The sequence below is a fragment of the Frieseomelitta varia genome, unplaced genomic scaffold, assembly GCF_011392965.1.
Source record: "Frieseomelitta varia isolate USP_RPSP 00005682 unplaced genomic scaffold, Fvar_1.2 scaffold_580, whole genome shotgun sequence".
Lineage (NCBI taxonomy): Eukaryota > Metazoa > Arthropoda > Insecta > Hymenoptera > Apidae > Frieseomelitta > Frieseomelitta varia.
Window position 1 is genome coordinate 211,606 of NW_025110346.1, and position 22,434 is coordinate 234,039.

Here is a 22,434-nt window from a genome sequence, read left to right on the forward strand (position 1 = left end):
GAAATTGACGATTGAAGAAAAATCGATGCGAAAAGTTTCAAAGTATTACACGATTTCATTACCGTAATGCTCAATTAATCGTTAAACATACGCGTATTAATTAAATGCTACTATTAATGAGGTATAAATAGAAGTAAAAGAGTGTTGAAGAGACGCCACCGTTAAATGTTAGTAAAAGTTACGAATCTGATGCAATGTAATACATGTTGTTGTCACGAAATTCGACGACCGAATGACTCTTCGCGACACGTCTCGTCCTGCAGTTGAGAAAATAATAGGGGATGGGACGATCCGGAACGAACAGGTTCGACAACAACAAGAATCTTACGCAAAAACGTAAGCATTATGTTTATGTTTTGAACTTGGAGTTCCGAGCATGGTATAACTTTCAACACGGTATCTGTTTAAATGTTTATATGCTGTTATATGCAACAATTATTTGGTTATATGCTATTATATGCAACAATTATTTGGTTAAATCTTACCTCGAGTTCGAGCTAAAAATGCACGTTTTATCTTAAAAATTCACAACACAAATACAAATCTAACAACTATTGATTTATATTACTACCTGAGAACTTTTAAATGATACTTCTTTCTGTATGATTCTTCTAGATAAAACTTTTTTGTTCACAGATGAGACGTGCTCCATTTCGCCATGTTTCCCGTTTAAAAATCGATCGTGAGAAATATCGATCATGATTCGAGAATCGTAGGAAGTATATTCCATATTTCACCGTTGTGGCGCTGTAATCGTGCGTTTCGCACGAAATGATAACTGGAATAAAAAATGAAATATTCTAGTCTAAATCAAATACATAAAATTCATGAGAAATTCTTAAAATAGAAAATATTTACACATCTGATGAAAAATTGTCAATACCTTAAACTGAGACATGAGAAATTTTATTATATTACGCAGCAGGATTACTATTTTAGCTATTAAATACGTACATCCTCAATAAATCACTGTTGAATTTAGTATTGGAATTGTTAAGAGTCACGGAGTATGAGGTTAAAGAATCGACAAATAAGTAGAAAATGTTACAATAGAATTAAGAAGATATTATATGTATATAATAAAAAAAATAGTCACTTTACAAGGTTTGTAATGGTTAAAATTAAATTTTGGTATAAAATTATAAATAACTTTTAATATAGTATGTTCTGTTTATATGCTATTATTTCTTTAATTGTTGAAAATTATATGTAACAATTATTTGGTTAAATCTTACCTTGAGTTGAAGCCAAACATGCATAGTATTTTATTTTAAAAATTCACAATACAAACACAAATCAAACAATTATTCATTTATAGTTTTACTATTATATAAACTTTTGGATATTTCTTTCTGGATACTTTCTTCTTTGCAAACAAGGTATGCTTCCTTCCGCCATTCTTCACGCTTAAAAATCGATCGTGAGAAATATCGATTTCGTTCAAGAATCGTAGGAAGTGTATTGCATATTTCACCGTTGGCACTAAATCTTTACCTAATTTCCGCGCGCATTTCGCAATGTTAACTGAATAAAAAATAACAAATAAAAAATAAAAAATTTTGGTCTAAATCAAATACACAAAATTCATGAAAAATTCTTAAAATAGAACGAAAATCGCGCAAAATTTATTATACTTTTCAATTTCAATATACTGTTCGATTACATAATGTACAGTAATGTACTATTATGTATCATTACCACGAATAAAAGTAAAATGAAAAAAAAATTATACATTTATAATTTATTATTCGATATAATATATAATAATATTAACATTAATATTAGTACTGACTTACCTATGCATGAGGAATGTAACGTATATAATTTCATATTTCAAATTATAATTTAATACGAGATTATTTTTATTTTAAAAAACATTCTTAAATACGGTTTGCAACATTTATTACTTATAATTATATTTATCACATATATGTTGTATGCTCTTGTGAATTTTTTCCCTTTTACATTTTGATATTGTAACAAAGTAATGAATAAGTTTTAAACTTAATATATAACTATATATTATTTTCGTTACCTCATTTAAATCAGCATCTTATTATTTTCGTATATAAGGAATTAAATCCTATCATCAGGTATCAATTATGTTTAATGAACAATTCGACTTAAAAAAGGATGATTTTTCATGTTTTCATATAAATTTTACATAACAAGTATCTGACCATCAATGAAGACTTTATATATTATTATTCTGCTTGTTGGTTTCCATACGTTTATTATTTACAATATTTTTGTCAATTTTGGTATTTATAATATTCTGTTTCCCAGAAAATATCCTTGAGTAATTTTCTTACAGTAACAATGTAAATTACAGACTGTTATTATACAGAATAAAAATGTGTGGCTCTATATATGATATTATTGATAAAGATATAATTCTCATAACATTAAGTTTTTTAGTTTATCACATGAATGAGAAAATAACAATCATTTAAAAATAGTATTTGTACTTATATCTCCTGCGGAAATATTTTGAAATCACTCTTGTAGTAACAGTCAAATAACGATAAAGTAATCTGTAAAATTCCAATCTGGTTGTGTTAAAGTATAATAGAAATATATTGACTAACTATATAGGATATGGAAATAAATTACTTTATCAATATACAGAATTTCCATGTAAATCAATAATTTTTTAAGCCTAAAAATATTTTATCTTTCATTTATAGTTTTATCATTCTTAAAGTATTTGTAAATTACAAGTAATGTTACATTTACTTTATAAATATAAATGCATTACAATGAAAATATTATAAACAGTGAGGAAGAGTTTTAACTAAAAAAGCAAATCAATATCATGATTACTGATCTATTGAAAGAACTGAATAATTTCTATGAAATCACGAAAAATCACTGCAATATTCAAACATATACAATATACATGTATTCATGTACATATATGATGAACATTATAAACTTTCTCTCCAAATAACTTTCTTCCAAAATTAGTAGTTTCATATATATTAGTTACCATATACATGACTTTATGCTTAAAAAACTAATCAGTTTAGATATAAAAAAAAGATATTATTTTAACCAATACTTGAACGTAATTTATGCTGTATATCGATTCAAGTATAGTAATTATTTACTAACTATGAATATTTCAAATTATGTTTGAATTTTTATAAAAAGGACACATACCTCAAACAGGGACATATCATTTTTAAACTCATTAGAATCGTAATCATTTACATTATTAATATTATAAATTCTAGAGAAATCAGAAATTATAAGTTATGATTTTAATATAGCGAAAGTAAAATGCTCATATTATACTAATGTATACAAATTTTCCCTAACATATGTGTATATATATTATTAAATATATACATACACATATGTATATATGTTATTACAAAAGCATTTCTGAAGCATCCTAGAAAATTATAATTAACAAAAAAAATTAAATTTTGCATACTTCATTCTTCACGGTTTATTTATATTGCAAAAGTGAAATTGTGCAATTAAAAATTCGACCACAATATTATTATTATTATTTTTAGTACCTTAATTATACTGCACTGTAATAGCAACTTCATCTGTACGTAGTTTTATAATTGATTTTATGTATACATTGTATATCCTAAATTTAATGAATTTTAATCAATACATTCTTTAGTTCGCTTACGATGATAATTCCTTGCTAATGCATGAATAATTGTTACTAAAAAGTAACATACCATTAACATTACAAATTTATCAAACAACCATGAAATTGTTGTTGTCCCATCCTGGAAGTAAAATAAAAATGTATAATTTACATATTTTACATTATACATTATATATTGTATAATTTACATTTTACATTAAATATATAATTTACATATTTTACACGTAATAAATTAAAAAAACCATACCATCGATGTTTTGTTATGCAATTTTTCTTTCTGTTCAATAAGATACTTTTTCAATGGTCCTTGAAATTTCGAACCAACAAATGGTACAATTGCTAACAATTTTATGAATTTATCTAAGAGTTCTTCATTAAAAGCTATAATTACTGCAAGTTGTTGAATGTGCATTTTTATAATCGCCTTCCCTATAAGTGTAGCTCCAAAAAATGTCCAAAACGGAATTAAATAGTGACCACATGTCAAACCAGCAAGATCAAATAATGGATTAGGGATCTGAAAGATTTTAGAGATAAAAATATATTGTAAAATTATTTTAATGTAAAATTTTTTCTAAAAATATATAAAAATACAAATAATATTGATGTATGTAGAAAATAATTTACTTACCGAAGCGCAAGCAAGAATTCCCCAAAATCCAGCTTTTTGTACAAAATGTTTCATAATTAATTTCACACGAATTAATAATGATATATTTTCTCCATTTTCTAAAGCTTCTAAAGCTTCTAATTCTTTTAAATCTTCTTGGTCAAATTCTTCATTTCTACTATTTTGTCTGCTAGTTCTAGCAGCTCTAGCCATAAAATATGGCGGTAATTCACCAAGTGCAGTACCAGCACCCCAAAGCATAGCTTCTATGCGTACTTTTCTCATGATATTTAATATTCCTGCAGTCCACAATGGATCAATTGTAACTGGACATATTATTTGATCAGGATATGGTGGTTCAGGAAAATTAAGAGCACCGCATTCATATGCAGCCATAGTGACAGCTGCTATATGTGGTCCTAGATAAAGTACAAAAGTGTGTAAGCCTGTACCAAGCCCAACACTAGAAAGGACACCTAAACCTATCCAATATAACCACCAAATTATTTTTGTTTCCCATGCTTTTAATATCTGAAAATGCACAAACATCTGATGACTTTAAAGACAAATTTCACAATTTAAAATAAGGATACTAATAAGCAAAATTTAATTTAAATATAGAATAAATACAAATATTTTTATAATTCCTTTATCATTATTTTACCTGTTGATGAGGACCAGAAATTCTGCTCAATATCAGAAATAATACAATTATTGATACTATACTCCATACTGTCTTTTTGTAATGTAATGCCTTTTCTCCTAAGCTAAATATATTATTAAAAAGTTCTCGGAAAAAATAATTCAATGTGGTAACTGGATGCTGCCACAATGTTAAATGTTCTGAATCTATATCCAAATTATCCAAGTTTTCTGAAAATGGTACAGATGACTTTTTCTCTTCTACATTTTGTTGAGCACCATTAACAGGAGTTGCATCCTTCACGCGTCGAATGGCAGTGCTATTTTCCAACATGATACTTCCTAATTGATTATCCTGCAAAAAAATAAAATAAATCTAATTATTTAATAAATACACCACAATATATATTTTAACATGTAACATGTAACACATAAAATAAGCAAAATTATATAATCACATACAAGATTACAACTTTTATTAATTGATTCTTAAAAATGTAATGTTAAATTATTGAGATTGTGTTTATGTTATAGAAAATAATAGTTTTAAAAATCTTAAATTAACAAGATTAAATTAGTTTTTAATTATGTATAATGTTTTTTTAATATCTAAATCTATATTTTATTAATAAAGATATTATATATAATAACAAAACTGATTTTGAACATTATTTTCATGCTGTATTTTCATTTCTCATTACGAACAGATTAGTATTAAGAAGTTTATTTGTTTCTTTTATTATGATTTTTATTGTTAAATAATTTTCTAAAATATTTACATTTCATGTTAATGTAACTAGTATTAGATTAATAAATTTATAAATCAGTAAGATTTGTGTAATAATAAATAGCATACAATATTTGTAGAATGATGAACATTCTATACCATATTTTCACTGTTCCCTGAAATGTGTAGATGGTGTTTTACTAAGCCTTTAATTAATTTGTGACAATTCATAAAATTGGCATCTCTGTAGCAGAATTCACTGAGCATCTGCTAGTCATATGAAAAACAGTGTCTTCAAAATTCTGTACCATACTGGTAACAGCCACAATGGAAATAATTCTCATCTTTCAATCTAGTTTCCATCATGTCGTCATCAAGCTGCATTAATTGTACCATTCACTAATTATTAATTGTATTAATCATAAAATAAAATATTTTAATAATTAATTTTTATTAATATAGATAACTACTAACAAACATTAATTTTCAAATAATACAAATAAAAAAGTGATAAATCATACAATTTGTTGAATAAAAATATAAATGACTTTTATAGTTTGTATCATGTTACATAACAAATGGCTTTGAAAGAAAATTTTAAATTATTTTATATTTTTCTTTCTCACTTTTAGAATTTTAAGACACAGCCAAAGTAACAATTTATATTGTACATATGAAAAATAAATACAAGTACAAATACAACACATTTCATGCACATTGGTTTATATGTACATACAAAATATATAAAATTATCTTTAATACTTTTATAATAATGAATTGTATAAGAATACAGATTTTAGTGAACAATTTAAATATGACTTCTAATTTGTAATATATTTAATTTGTATCATCTAATACATATACGAATAGTCACTAGAATTTATAATTAATTTTTTCAAATGTGCGTCAAGGATCATATATGTAATACACAAAATAGCACATATAAATAATGTCAACATTATACCCTAAAATTTATATGCACATATTTATCATGTTATGAATATTATAACCATATATATTACTTACAAAACATATATAAAAGGAGTAAAAATTGTAAATATTTATTTTTTATGAAAAAAAATAACAGATGCAATATTTTCAATTTGTTGTTAAATGTAATTAGATTTATATATATGTAAATATTTACTTTTATGCAGAAAAATACTTCAAAACTCACAGTTTTTTAATCAAAGCATTGTTACATTTTCTAATAATATATTTTGTAGATTTATAATGTTCTTTATAATTAAAAAAGTGATTTTCAGTAGATTAATTTTAACTGTTTCCCTTAGTTATCTTACATAAAATAAAATATTTTTTAATTAGTTTTGAAGTTAAAAATAACTTCATGGATTTTTCATCACTATTTACACTTGAAATACTTCATTTCTCCATAATATATTTACAATTTAATTTAATCTTCAATTTTTTACCTTATATATTTTGTAGGATCAATTTTGTTTTAATGCTTCTTTAGTACTTCACATATAAGATTCTATTAATATCTAATTAACTATAGATATTTTATACAAACAACACTTACAACTGAACATTATATTGTTCAAAACTACCAAAATTCATACTGCTATGCGTAAATTGCACGTGAAACTGAGCCACGAAAACACATTTAACTGCTAGAAATTTATTTTGTATTTAAATGTTTTTTAGAAAGAAAAACACGCACAATTCCTTCGAAATGTGTTTTCAAAATATATGTATCATTTTTTTAAATAAAAGACCGAATATAATACAATATAATACAATCTGGTGGTATAAAATATAATTGAATTACCTTTTAACCTTAAAATACGAATGTGACTAAGTGCTGAATCAGTCAGGAATATTTTTTTCAAACCATCATGAAACACGCATCTAAATAAAAAATAAAATGCTTTGTAACATCTGGAACGTTCGATAATTAACATGTGCACTTAAAAAAAGGTCAATGTTTTATTCAATTTAATTAAACTGTCAACTCGACATTTATATTTATACATATATAATCCCACGATACTTTCTACATACGCTTTATAAGTGTAAGAACGCGCAAGTCCCGTGTGTAAAAATGCCTAATCATTAATTTCTGTAGGTAGTAAGAACATTTATAGTTTCTTTCATATTAATTAAAATTAATTCCCCTATATAATAATCATCGATAATCATCGCATATCTTACAGTGATATAATGCTGAATTGTTACTTGTAGAGCGCGATAAATATCAACCAATCAACGTTCCCATAGATAATTATCCATACATATATATATACATTTATTCACACATATATATAAACCTTATACATATTATAATTAATTGCATTTTGCATGAATTATTTGAAAATATAAGATATGTTTCTTGTTCATTTTTTCTTCATATTTTATTTTAATGAAATAAATAATGTAATGTATAAATATGAAAGTCTGCAAAATAAACTAGACTAACAAACGTGGTTCAAGATGTTATTTCTTGCTCATTTTTGAAACTAGTGGTTTTTGTTGAACTTATGATAACTTAAGTCTATAATTAGAGTAAAAATTGCGAATCTTAAGAACTAAATAGTATTTGCAATAAAAGTATCTTGATTCAATAATGTAATATAAGAATCCAGAAATCCGGAAATTTTAATTTATAACTAACGAAATATTTTACTTATTGAATATCTTTATGAAAATTCACAACGATTAAATCAAATTGATATCTTTCAGTTATGCATATGATTTCTAAAAACAATTGAATTAAACTATGTTAATATACTTTTATTTATTACTATACAAATTTTAGATTACAATGTAATTTCGGTATAATGATTCAATAGTTTTATTTATCCTCATTAAATCTTGCAGGGTTTACACAAACTTTTTTACGAAAATGATATTTTTGTTAATTTTAAATGTAAAGTGTGTTATAATAAAAAATACCATTTATTGTTCTATATGTAGATAATAATTAAGCAAGAATATTCATTAGCAAATAAGTCAGAATGTTGGTATTATATTATGAATTGTTAATGGCTGCTGTGTGCAGTTCTTGCCTGTTTTTATATAATCGACGTCGGATAATAAACCAAACATTATTGACTATAATATTGACAGTGATGTGTTATACAAAATTTTGTATTTATTTCTAATAAATGATAATTCTATATTCACGATGTTGAAATATCACAATAGTGTGGATTATATAAGAAATAAAATGATGCATTTTTTGCTGGCGTAAAACGAAATATGTATGTATTTTCAATATTGATCTCTGTTATAAAAATAAGCAAAGCAGAATTAACATTTATAAAAATATAAAATGAAAAAATGGCAGATATTTTAACTCCATTTGTTTATTGGGCTCAAACAGAGCAACAAATTACTTTAAAGGTAGACTTGACTGATACTTGGGTATGTAACTGCTAATATTATGGACTTTATTGTTTATGGGTTTGTATAGATCAAATTATATACTTTGTAGCGTGTTAAAGTTTCTATGAATGAGAACAAATTAAAGGTTACTGTTTATGGTCAAGGTGCTAGAGGTCTTAATAAGTATGGATTTAGTTTGGATTTACATTCGTCCATTAATGTTGAGGTAATTGTTCAAATAAATTTTATAATTATGATTTATGTATGTAAATGTATATTTGTGGTTTTGATGTACAAATTTGAATGGGTTTACAATTTATGTTTACAATTTATGTACATTATTTTTTTTATAGTTGTAAATGATAAATAAAGTGTATATTAACATTTGTATAAAACTATTTTCAGCATGTCTTAATAAGTTTTAGTAAGTATTAGATTTTTTAGTCTAAGATTTTTTTTGTGTATGATAACCTAATAATCTGAAATGGATTGTAGTTTGAAAAGATGAAAAAATGAGTTTATTATGAATTAAATATATAATAATGCTAAAGCCATATATAATTAAATTATTGCAGAATTTAGTATTGTACGTATTAACAGAAGAATGAATGAATTAAAAAATATTATATAAATTTATATTATGTTATATTGTATAATATATTAAAAGATATTCTAATAGAAGTTATTTATGTTGATTGATTTTAATGTTTAACTTTCTATTATATTAAAAGTTTAGATGTTATCAAAGTTCCAATTGATATTTAATAACAGTACTATATACTGTTTCTTAAGGAATAGTATTGTATAAAATTAACTTGTTCATCATTTAGTCTAAGCTTATACTACTTTTGTTAAAAATTGATTTATTCATTAATAATAAAATGAAGAGAACGAAGAGAAATTTAAAGAAAAATGAAGATTTTTTATATTCATTGCCTTGAAATAAAATTTTAAAAATTCTAATTATGCAAAATAAAGGCAAAAAAACCAAAATTTTTCAAATATTTTTGGTTGCCTGATTTTTGATATGTTGTACTCTAAGAAAGGAAAAGAAATTATTCTTAAATATTTTCTTTTTCATACTGCATCATGAGCTAGTAGGCCGGAACAGTTTTGCAACTGCAACCTATGTGATATCCAGCATTTTTTAGACAATTTTTTAGACAATTGCCAATGAAATATTTGTTACCAAATGAAATTAGTTCTGTCGTACTAGAATTCTTGTACTTGAACTAGAGAAAAGAGCTTACATGTGCTGGGTTTACACTAGCTAGAACTATTTGCAAACTGTCTGTGAACAATTCACAACCTGTTTGTAGGTTGTTCGTGAACAGAAGCAGCATCGTATTCACACTGGACTTTGCTAACAGCTCGTGAGCAGAATACAAGCAAGCCTGTCGCGAATGAGCCCACCTCTGGAGTGATCAGTGTTTGCTGTTCGCTGACGAGTTCGCTGCTCGCTGCTCACGAACAACAGTATGGACCCAATATTACAATACTTTATTTGGTTCATCGTACATAATAATGCATTTTCTTTGTATCTTAATCTTATTTATTACATAATAGAAGCAAAATTGATCATTACAGGAAAGTAATTACAAAGTAACAGCTCGACAAGTTGATTTTACGCTGGGAAAAAAATGCCCTGCTTGGTGGCCAAGATTAACTAGTCAACCACAGAAACCATCTTGGTTGAAAATCGATTTTGATAAATGGACAAGCGAAGATTTAGATGAAAATGAGGATGAAAAACGAGACGTATGCAGTGATTATCCCGATATGTATGACAAACTTCATAAAGAAGAGTTTGGTTATAGGAAAGGTATATTTTATTAAAAAATGTGTTTCAATGTAGATAATAATGAATTTTCATTAAAATGTTAATAATATTTTATAATTATTTACTGTGCAGAAGATTTCAAAAAGGTGTATTTAATTATTTACAATCTTTGCCAATTTGTTGGTTTTATCTATGTTCTTACTGTAATGGGAATTATGTATTCACGAGATGGGCCAGGTTAGTAATTGCATCATCTATACATTTAAAATCAATTAAATGTAATAATTCCTAAAATGATTTTAACTATTAAATTTGTAATTGTAGCTTCTATGAAAGAAACATACACAACTGTTGGAAATGCAATGAAGTTTATACAACTTATACAATTTTTAGAAGTTATGCATTCATTATTTGGTTACACTAAAAGTAGTACACTTGTAACATTTGTACAAGTAGGAGGCAGAGCCTTTATTTTATTTACTATGATTGAGGCTGAACCACGAATGCAAACAAAACCGGTTATTTTTTATCTGTTCCTTGTGTGGAGTACAGTAGAAATATTTAGATATCCTTATTACATTACACAATTACTTAAAATAGAAATTTCATTTTTAACATGGCTAAGATATACAATATGGATGCCCTTATATCCATTAGGTTTCCTTTGTGAAGGAATTATAATATTAAGAAATATTCCATATTTTGAGGAAACACAAAAATTTACTGTTTCTTTACCAAATTCTTGGAATTTTGCATTTCATTTTCCATCATTTTTAAAGATATATTTATTGATATTTTGTTTACCCTTTATGTACATGCTAATGTCTCGTATGAATCATGCGCGTTACAAAAAGTTAGGCAAGTCTAAACTAAGAAAAAAGTATGCGTGATGTAATACATGGCAAGATCAAGAAATTAAAAATAGAAAATTTAATTGATGGTTCAATTATTGAAGGTATAATTTATCCTAAAATTAAAATGAAATGAATAAAACGAACAAATCTTTATTGTAAATATATTTATTTTAAACATACTATGTTTAAACAAAACACAATAAAAAACATTTTTCTCTATATATTTATAAACACAATATAAGTAGATTAATTGTATGTATACATATGATTTTATAATTATAAATAAATTAATTATTACTAAACAAGATTATTTTTACCTCTTTTAATATGTACTGATGAATTTTATAAGTTAAATTTTGACTGGAACAGGAACCAGAGAAAATTTATATTAAAATCATTAGTGTAAAAAAAATATTTTTTATAATTTTATCACATTATTTGTCATATTTGTTTTATTTCCATATAACTCTTCTATATTAGCTGTCTGTTATATTTTTATATTTGTAAGATCTTTTGATAAATAATAGATGTAAATCTTAATTTTCAATTCATAAATTAGTAATATACACATGCACACATACATGCAATACATTTTATATATGTATATAAAATATAGATATATATGTGATATAAATAAGTGACTCTATATTAATTTTCTTTTTTTAATTTCGATATATGTCGACATCTCAATATTCAAATAAAACTACGATTTAATTCAGTGATTATTTTCCAAAAAATATAGTGAATCTTACATCCGGTTTAATAACGAGGAAAATCTTTGTTTATTGTATGGTGAGAACACGTGGGGTGGTTGTGTATTTTAATTTATGAAAGGAATAAGTGATATTACTTTTTTTACTTTTTAATACTATGGACATGTTTGAATTAACTATTTGGAAAGGTGATTGGGGTTTACCATCAGTTGACACGGAATGCTTGCAGGTTTTGGTATGTAATTTATGTATAGGTTATAACACACTTTCAATATCACAAATTTTATAGGCTGCTAAATATTTTAATTATTTTTATATTTTATCAAAAAATAAACAATAATTTCAGTATTTTAACAAACAATATATTTTTTAATTTTTTAATATGAACGATGAAAAAACCACATATGTATATTAATGTCTTGATTTTTAAATAATTTTTGTATCTAATATAACTTTTAATTAGTCATTTTGTCATATTTTTATGATAAAAATTTCTTAATAACCTTATTTAGAATAAATATTATTTTTAAAATATTTAATTATATTACCATATAAGTAGATGATAAAAATTTCATTGCTTTAAAGTATAGATTCCACAATGATAATAGAAATTTTTATTGAAAAATATAAATATTACTAGTGTATTAATTGCTTGTGTATTAACTGTGTACATTCAATCAAATATGAAATAATTTGTATTATAATAAAATTTCGTAGTTATTTCATGTTTGTAACATATAATGGTATTTTATTTAAACACATACATTGAGAAGATAATTTGTTGATAGAATTATAGATCAAAATATTTATCTTAATATTTTGAAGCAAAATTTGAATTGTAATATTAGAAAGTCTTTACTATTGATCAAAATAAGAATTTAGCATATAAAAAAGAAGATAAAAGCATATAAAAAAGATTATCATATAACTTTATAAGCTCTTGCAATTTCTACTCCACTCACAAGTAAAATGATAATTTAAAAAATAAATTTGAATAATAATAAGTCTGAAACTTAAAGTATTATTCAAATGTGATTCATAACTTTTGTCGTATTATCATGTTTTCATTAGCTAAATTATATATAAGTTATTTTTTTAGTTTTGTAAATATTAATTAGCTACCACCTTTATTTAAATTATATAGTTAATTATAAAAAAAATAAATTAAAAAAATTAAAATAAATAAGTATAGTGTATAGAGATTTTTTTTTTATTAATATGAAACTGTTTTGTGGAAATTGTTTATATACACATCTATACATATAGATAGACTTAGATTTATCTATTACCAAGAAGAATTTCTTATTAGTGATTTATGATCTTTAAAAACTTCCAAGTATAAAAAACATTTATATTTTGTCACTGAAATCATATCTTCACTTTGCTTCAAATTTATTTATACATCTCATTATCGAAAGAAAATCTCTTTAATTTCACATTAAGTTCGATAGTTTCCTTTTTAATTATTAGGTTCTGTATTTCCACTAACTTCTCAAGCTTCATATTGAATTCATCTATGCTATTCTTTGTACCAATTCTTTGATTTCATATGTAGTACTTTCCTCCAATTTCACATCGAGTTTGTTCATATAGATTCTACGATTTTCTGTTTTCTCATCATCGAATTGTATCATAAATTCGTTAATATTCGGACTTTGCAAAACCGAATGTTTTGATGTTAAAAGATTTTGATGTTACTGTAAATGAGCAAATGTCATTCATTATTTGAATGAAAAAGCGAAGTTATCAACATTTGTTTTTTTTAGGTTTATGCCAAATTTAATGGTATACCTTTGAAAATCAATGCAGCTGGTAATCCATTCAATAGCAATTTACCCATATTAAAATATAATAATTATACATTTACTAAAGTCAAGGATATAATAGAAGTTTTTAGAGAAAATAATTATAATACAGAACAAAGCTTAAGTCGAAAAGAATGTGCGAAGATTATGGCTTACGATATTATGTTGAAAGAAAAATTATTCCCAGCATTACAGTTTATTTGGTACGTACATTTCCCATGTTCAAAAGGCTTCAAAATGCATCTGATTTAAAGAGTAAAGTGCAAATTTTTTACATCGATCATTATTAGATTCTAAACTGTTATTTCTATTATTTACTCTCCTCAGAAAACATCTCACGTGAACAAATATTTATTTAATGCAGAAATAATTATGATAAATAAATAAATATTTTTAGGTGGGTAGATGAGAAAAACGTGAATGAATTAATAAGACCTTGGTATTGTAAAGCAATGCCATTCCCATTTAATTTTTATTATCCAGGAAAATTCGAACGGCAAGCTCGTGTTATATTTGAAGCTTTGTACCCTGTAGAAGATGATATGTCTATTATAGAAAATAAGGTAATTGCCTATCTTGAATAAATTGATTTTACGAAAATAAATGACATTTAATCATAAATCTGAAAACTACCGGGGAAGAATGGAATTAACAAGCTATATACAACTTTAACTTCTATTGAATAATTTTACAAGGGGAGAATTATCTGACCAATTATCCGATTATCGATTTTAATGGTTTTTTATAAGATGATAATATATACGTAGTTCGTAATAGCAAGATGTGAAATATTAAATCTAGATAATTTTGAAGGTATTTTTCAATAAATATAATGAATATAAATTAAAGTTATTGCGTTGCAAAATACAACTGAAATTACACGTGAAAATATTTAAAAACAGTATTTCTTTTTAAAAAATAAATATTTAAAAACAGTATTTCTTTTTAAAACATAAATTGTTAGTGTTGTTTGTAAGGATAGTTTCTCAACTGAATAAAGAAGAAGCTTAGAAATCAAATTTTTAAATTTGGGGTCTACATTTTTTTATTCTATGTTGTTATAGCTGGCATCGAAACATTTTCAAAACGTTGTGTCTTTTGCATAAGCAAATTTCGAGATATGATTCTACAAAGTTGAAATACTGCTGACATCAGCATTACTCGACACATACAATTGTACATCGTGGGAAAGTTATTCAGTCGAATTTTGTAAGTACGTATATTATACTAGCACTAAAAAAAAAAAAAAAAAAAAAAAACCGATTGTATTTAATCCTGTATTTTGTAAATTATCGATGGAACTATGTAACTGCTTCTTAATTAATATAGCTTTGGAAATGCTAATATAGTTTTCACGAAGTAAAGCATTAGTTTGAAGATTCTTCTGGTTAATAATTTATACTTAGGATCGAAACACTTTGAATATATATTTTCGAATTTCGTATCTTCCACGATCGAGAATGGTCGAAGATCTGTAAATACAAAATTAATCCATCGATCTTTTCTTTTCTAGCATTATTTTTTAAAAGTAAGATAAAATCAATAAACGATATTTTTCTGTTGCAAATAATAACTTGCTACCGCTTCTTTAAAACATCATGAACTTTTTATGTGTTTAATCATATCTGTTGTATATTTGGTAAATTTCAATCATTTCGCAGATATATATATATATATATTGCATTTAACAGTCTTTATCATTCTCTTACTATGATACTAATAACTTTAATGAGATATTTTCCTGTTAACTATATGTTCAATATTATTGCCTTCATCTTCAGAATTATCAAATATCTATATCCAATATTTCATACAGGATAGATTATTAAGAACCTATATGTCATCTTACAAAAAGCCGTTAAAATTGAAAGCTAATATTTAATTTACATTCTGCGTTTAAATATAGCGAGATTGAAAGTTAAATTAGTCGAAAAATATACTTTCTCTCTGCCACTTCTTTCTTTTCATTCTTTTTTCCAGCTCTTTTATTTTTCTTTTTTCCCCTTTTTATCTTCTTTTTTGGATTTTATTCGCCCAAGTCTTCCAATTTTTTTTTCCAGATTCATTAACTTTCCAAAACTTCTTAAAAACTTTTAGAAAAAGAAATGTTAATAGCAAATGTGTATGTAATAGGTCTATTCTGAAGCGCAGAAATGCTTGACACTGCTATCTACAAGTCTTGGAGAATCACTATATTTTTTGAATGAGAAACCTACTCTGTTGGATGCTGTTGTATATTCTTATTTAGCACCATTGCTCAAAGCTCCTTTACCAAATCCAGCATTACAAAATCATCTAAAAGCTTGTACAAATCTGGTAACGTTCGTAGCCCGCATATCTGAAAGATATTTTTCAAACGAATGTCACGAATATAAAACCAAAGAAAACGCTCAAAACGTCAAACAATATACACATAATGAATTTCCTAACAAGAGACGAACACAATTAGTCGCTGGATTTTTTGTTACTTTGATGATGGCAACTTACGCATTTTCGACTGGAATATTAGAGGTAAATATCTTTCCTATGAATTAATAATACAGATAGCCTTGAATGTTTCAAAAATTCAATAAATATTCATGTTTCGATAATAAATCGAATGACAAATTACAATTTATGAAAATTTTATTTTTTGTCGAAGTCATGCGTTACTATATTCGTTTCAAAGTAATATTTAAATAATAGATGTATAGTGAACGAGGTGATACGTAGATATTTTTAGTTATTTTTACTTTAGATATTTTCGAAATCTAATAAAATATATTCAATACTGAATTAACGAAACCAATAAATTAAGTATAAAGAATTACTAGAAAAAAAAAAAAAAAAACGCTAACAATTACAGAGTTACAATGATTATCGCATCAATTTCAAATAACTTTTAGATCTAGTTGACCAATAGTTTTTATATATTCATAAAATACGATTTATAATATTTAAAAAACTACAAAAATAATTATCAAAAAAAGTACCAGCTATAAAAGTGGAGTGTGTATATATACAGGATGTTACCTGTAACAAAAAAAAGTTTAGAACAAAAGTTGAACGGTACAGGGAGTACAGTAGGTGTCAATAAAAAAAATTTCGAAAACTGTTTGTTTTCATAGCTAAATCAAGATCACTTTGGATTAAACAAATAGGAACACATAATTTTTTTTTCCACCGTATTGTAGAGAAACATCGAGACGAATCAAAACATATATTACATGATATTTTTATTAACATGTTACTCCATTTACCTTAGTGAAAATCGTTGCTTCAGAAGGTTGCTAGTAACAAATCGGACTGACGTAGGTTTCGAATTATTCTGTCCTACGTAGTTTATCAATCGTTGCTCCTTTTTTTTAGCGTACTTTTAAATCATTGTATTCGGGTCTTCAATAACACTTTGCGTAACACTCTAGATAAAATCGAGCAAGTGTCGCTTATTAGATCTAATTTGTAACTTACAATTAAATTGTTACAAGCCACGTTGTAATTTTGATTATTGACATTGGAATATATTCGTATTGTTAAGTTCAATTAGTATTATTCCTTTCAAAATCCTTTATTATCGAAATTATTATGTCATATTATATATCATATTATATATCAGTACTTATGCGAGATAAGTAAATATACAGTCGTGTCGGTTGATTTGTATTAACGATGCATGAATATTACTAATATATATAAAGTAATATTAAACTAATAATGTAAAGTAATATAATTCTGTAAAATGAAAAATCATGATATTTTGGAATAATATTTCAAAGAATAAATTTTAAACGAAGAGCGACCATATATGTATACATTGGATAATGAAGATAAATATATTACAATAACACGCGAATTTAATCAAATTTTAGTATGTAATAATATTGTTCAACATTATCTCTCGGTATACAATTTTTACTGACATTTGTGATGACCAGTGCACATTTTTAAGTTAATCTTCGTTTCATCTTTGCAGAAGATGGATGGAAATGAACTTTAATACACATTTGAAGATCCGTAGAACTTGCAGAAAAGGATTCTAAAGAATGATCATGTTAAGCAAAATTGATGCGGAATATTAAAATATATTTTACACGGAATAAAAATGTTATAATCATTTACCAAAATGTGATCATACAATATTAAAACACTAATTTATAATACAATGGTTGTTTTTATATTCGTTTCTATGTATACAGAATATTTGACAGAATATTTAAAAATTGTATTTGAAACTTTATTTTTTAATTATTAAAATTTAAAAATTATCTAAAATATTTTTAAAATTTAATGAAATTTTGTCAATAAATATATATATATATATGTAGATATATAAAAGAATTTAAACCACAAGGCTATTGATTCTGAAACTCAACATATAACACACACACACACATATATATATATATATGGTAATTTATCTCGTACAAGCAGATATCAAGACTATGATGTTTGATGTCGTAAATAATACTGCTGTTTTGCAAATATTGTAGATTAAACATCGACTCTGGTTACTTACAGAATAAAATTTTTTAAAATGAATATCAAAACTCATTCTGTTTTGAATGAAGAAAGTTAATATCCAGTTTACAAAATTCTTCATATAATTAAAAAAAAAAAAAAAAATTTAACAAGTAAAACGTACAGTATATTCGCAATACAAGTTACTGGAAAATAACTATTACGTAGTATAATATTCTCATATGCATAAGTAAATAGAAAAAAACTTTAGAATAAATGAAGTAACACAGGTAGAACGACTTCTCTTTTAAACTTTTAAACTGAATTCACACAATCTATTCCTTACTCTCTCCTTCAAAATAAAACATTTCAATGAGAAGTGAGCTATGCATACATATATGTACATATCTCGACTTACAATCCAACGCGCAATATAATGTTCTATAAAAAATTTATACTAAAAATGTGCTATACGTTTTTGTAAATTATTAGTTTTTTATTTTGTAATGTTTTTGCTTTATTTTTTTTCTCTAAATATCTTTATATATAATATATATATTTTTTACAGATCTTAATTTGTGATTGTAATTGTAATTTGATATTTATATTTCATATTAATATTAACAATACACGATATATATGTTGAAGGTATCAGCAAAGAACAGTGAAATTTCGGATATACCTGCGGAAGATTCCTTTACTAACAATGAATAAAATGAGGAAATTGGAAATATCACTTCATTGGAAATATAAGTTTTACTTAACATTAATATAATTTTCTACTTTTTGTTACTACAATTTGTTTGTAATATTATCAGTAGATTATAATCATATATATGTAACAATTACAAATTGTATAAATAAATATTTAAGATCAAAATAGTTACATATAGTGTTTCAATTATTATTGTTTTTGTATTTTGTTAAGATGCCCGAAGTAGCATGTTGAATTTCCTCTAAGAAACTTGCTGAATTATGAATGGTAGTACCACCTAAAATAATTTTTATCCCAGGATTTTGTTTATTTAAATTATGGACTGTCAGACTTTCTTCATACGTTGTTCCCCCAATCATAAAAACAATAATATCTTGTGGCCTGTAAAATAATAAATACATAGTTACTAGTTGTAATAAATGTAATTATTATTATTAACTATCACTTGTATATGATTTACTTTTTTGACATCATTGTACTTCCAAGATATGGGAATGTTTGCAAACTTAGTTTTCCTTTTATTAAATCCTCAAGTGTTTCATTTAGTAAAGGTGTATGTTGGGTATAAATGTTATCTACTCCACTTAAACCTTTAAATAACTTTTTAGTTATCTTGGCTACTGCTTCTCGATCAAATAAATTACTTTGCCTTGCATTAATTCCACTGTATTCCAATATGTTGTACACAAGCTGAAATATTATTTTTAAATTATAGTAAATTTGAAACTTATATTAAATCAAAAATCTATTCATTTTTGTATACCTTCACATATTTGTCTGAAACACCTCTGTTTTTTAATAAATTCAGTAAACCATTGATATCATTATTTGCATATTTTTCATAATGAAGCGCATATAACATGACCAACCTCACTGCATCAATTTCTCGTATTTGTTGATTATTAATAAGCTCTTTTATTTTTTGCAGCTTTGATAACAACGAAAAACATACAATTTATCATTAAGTGAAGATATGATGATTATAAGCACAATTAGCAATTGGTTTCTACTATACCTGCATGGAATGATCACTCTGACAACTAAGTTCCTGTTCTAATTCTGATACTTGCAATAGATGATGTTTTTCCACAAGAGAAGAAAGTTCCCCAACTACCGTCACATGCTTTGATACAGTACCAGATAATTTTTTAAATAACGGATAAGTCTCTACAAAATTCTTCATGTCGGCTATGCTTTCTACTTTTTGATGTTTCTTAGCTTTCTTTTGAAATTCATCCATCAGTTCTTTTATTGTTTGTCCAATTTCGCCAAAGTTAAGATATAAATTCTATTTAAAAATATTTTTGTTTTAAAATTAGAAAATTATATTTAAATGTATAAAATAAAAAATGTATGAAAAATTAGAAAATTATATTTATATATAATATATTTATATAAATATATAAAAACATCAACAAAATGATAATAAATACTTATGTTCTTACATTTGCATAAAATTCATCATGTTCCGCGCTAAGAACAACTTCTCTTAATTCTTTCGAAATGCCTTTTACATGTGATAAATTAACACGATTGTTGTTAATAGTTAATAATTCATGAACCATTGCTTGATAAGTCCATTGATTTAATAAAGGAGTAACAGGATCATCTCTTCTATCAACTATTAATAAAATTGGACAAGAATCCTGTTTGAACTCAAATGAATTCGATTCTTTACTTAGTACTTCGCGTATTTTTTCTGCTAATCTCTTTGCCATTTCAGAGCTATTTTGATAACGTATATAAGGACATTTTTTAATTGACAATAAAACCGAAATTAAGCCTGAAACGGTTCTGTGTAGATGTACTGGATTCCATAGCAAACCTTAGAAAAATAAAAATAATAGAATAAGTAACGTATTTGTTGAATGATATTAGTATAACCTCAAAGGAACTGAATATATTAATAATATATTAAAAAATAGACTCAAGATGCAAAATATTCTTTCATATAAAATTTTGTTCTTGAGTATGTTCATGCATTACTTCTATGGAACTGGAGTGTTTATACTTTATATTTTTTAGTCATTCTTTCGCATTATGATTCTCAATCATTTAATTAATCGATTAATAAAAGATTTGTTACCTTGTGAGCATGTATTAATTCCAAGTGAAAACAAATGAGGGCTAATAGCTAAGTAATCTGCATAATATTCGTGAACTTCTCTTACTACCTCTTGTTCATCACTCTCAGCCAGAAGTTTGATATCAGCCTTTGCAATAATATTACTGAAATCTGAATAGTAATATAATAATTAATCAAATAATTAATTGATATATTATTGAAAATGACTAACATTTTGAAATTTCTAAGTGTTTGGAAATTATTGAAATAATACTTACAAATATAATATGTACCATATTTAGGATATCTTAATTCGTTGCAAAGGTATTCGATATTTTCTTTGGTTGGTCTTATGAAAACTATACATTTTAAATGCTTTAATCCTTCATTACGAACATTTGCATCAATCCTTTCAAATAAATAAACTTCTTTAAGAAATATTTCTGATTGACTATATAATAAACTCACAATACTTGTCTAAAAATACAAATTATTTTTGAACTTATCTAATGTGCAATGAAATATGCAATAAGAAAAGTGTCAATCTCTTATATATAAAAAAAAGTTATTATAACATAAAATAGAAGATAATAAACGTAATATATTTTTGAGAGAACACAATATATCATTCCAATATTAAGAAATTTCTTAATTTTGGAACGATATTTATGATAAATTGATGTAGTAATTTATAAATATTTATAATTCTAATGTATTTCAATTATAATTTCTAAATATTATTTATTATAGAATATTTTGTCTTTACCGTTTGCTTATCCATCAAAAGAACTTTCATGCCCGGACCACTTTCTTCTGTCATCCGAGTGATATAAAATTTTAAAGCGGTAATTAAATTCATTTTATTTGAAGTTTATTTAATTTTTTTGTAACTATCAATTACATCTTGTAAATTTGATAATAATATTATGTTTAATCTGCAAGCATTACAAAATATAGAAAACACACAGTTTACAAATGTAAACACTACTCTTCAACTATGTATATCTATATTAACATTATCACTAGTCTAGAAATAAACTTTAAGAAGCATACATATGTAGTAAAATTACAGACTATAACTAAGATTAAGAGGTGAAATAAGAAATA

The 22,434-nt window shown here is 25.0% G+C and overlaps 4 protein-coding genes across 17 annotated transcripts; 2 read left to right on the forward strand and 2 right to left on the reverse strand.

Moving 5' to 3' along the window:
* Positions 1-1,885: 1,885 nt before the first annotated feature.
* On the reverse strand, positions 1,886-18,752 carry LOC122534210 (vacuole membrane protein 1-like). 9 transcript variants are annotated; one of them, XM_043664614.1, is made up of 7 exons: positions 7,636-7,763; positions 7,403-7,482; positions 5,770-5,988; positions 4,906-5,238; positions 4,263-4,772; positions 3,879-4,148; positions 1,886-3,752 (listed from the first exon to the last, which is right to left on the reverse strand). In XM_043664614.1, the coding sequence occupies exons 3-7, from the start codon at positions 5,875-5,877 to the stop codon at positions 3,621-3,623; spliced, it is 1,353 nt and encodes a 450-aa protein (XP_043520549.1). In that variant the 5' UTR covers positions 5,878-5,988; positions 7,403-7,482; positions 7,636-7,763; the 3' UTR covers positions 1,886-3,620. The 9 variants fall into 9 exon arrangements, with proteins under 9 accessions (XP_043520549.1, XP_043520554.1, XP_043520548.1 ...); XM_043664619.1 differs by lacking the exon at positions 5,770-5,988 and having other exon boundaries at positions 7,636-7,762; XM_043664613.1 differs by having other exon boundaries at positions 7,403-7,721.
* Positions 8,547-11,731, forward strand: LOC122534213 (very-long-chain (3R)-3-hydroxyacyl-CoA dehydratase). Of its 3 annotated transcripts, XM_043664630.1 has the most exons (6): positions 8,547-8,834; positions 8,897-8,997; positions 9,068-9,184; positions 10,546-10,780; positions 10,871-10,975; positions 11,063-11,731. In XM_043664630.1, exons 2-6 carry the CDS (start codon positions 8,914-8,916, stop codon positions 11,626-11,628), a joined length of 1,107 nt encoding a protein of 368 aa, XP_043520565.1. In that variant the 5' UTR covers positions 8,547-8,834; positions 8,897-8,913; the 3' UTR covers positions 11,629-11,731. The 3 variants fall into 3 exon arrangements, with proteins under 3 accessions (XP_043520565.1, XP_043520567.1, XP_043520568.1); XM_043664632.1 differs by lacking the exon at positions 8,547-8,834 and having other exon boundaries at positions 8,841-8,976; XM_043664633.1 differs by lacking the exon at positions 8,547-8,834 and having other exon boundaries at positions 8,854-9,036; positions 9,123-9,184.
* LOC122534215 (metaxin-1) lies at positions 12,270-20,311 on the forward strand. Of its 4 annotated transcripts, XR_006307850.1 has the most exons (6): positions 12,271-12,540; positions 14,072-14,313; positions 14,508-14,673; positions 16,244-16,621; positions 18,063-18,193; positions 19,196-19,318. XR_006307850.1 is itself a non-coding variant. In XM_043664641.1 (5 exons), the coding sequence occupies exons 1-5, from the start codon at positions 12,463-12,465 to the stop codon at positions 20,194-20,196; spliced, it is 870 nt and encodes a 289-aa protein (XP_043520576.1). In that variant the 5' UTR covers positions 12,270-12,462; the 3' UTR covers positions 20,197-20,311. The 4 variants fall into 4 exon arrangements, 3 of the variants coding, with proteins under 3 accessions (XP_043520576.1, XP_043520573.1, XP_043520574.1); XM_043664641.1 differs by lacking the exons at positions 18,063-18,193; positions 19,196-19,318 and adding an exon at positions 20,191-20,311 and having other exon boundaries at positions 12,270-12,540; XM_043664638.1 differs by lacking the exon at positions 18,063-18,193 and having other exon boundaries at positions 12,270-12,540; positions 19,196-19,327.
* LOC122534209 (vacuolar protein sorting-associated protein 45) lies at positions 19,285-22,344 on the reverse strand. The gene is made up of 8 exons (XM_043664612.1): positions 22,094-22,344; positions 21,606-21,804; positions 21,349-21,498; positions 20,708-21,087; positions 20,278-20,550; positions 20,026-20,190; positions 19,723-19,952; positions 19,285-19,643 (listed from the first exon to the last, which is right to left on the reverse strand). The coding sequence occupies exons 1-8, from the start codon at positions 22,184-22,186 to the stop codon at positions 19,445-19,447; spliced, it is 1,689 nt and encodes a 562-aa protein (XP_043520547.1). The 5' UTR covers positions 22,187-22,344; the 3' UTR covers positions 19,285-19,444.
* Positions 22,345-22,434: the final 90 nt, after the last annotated feature.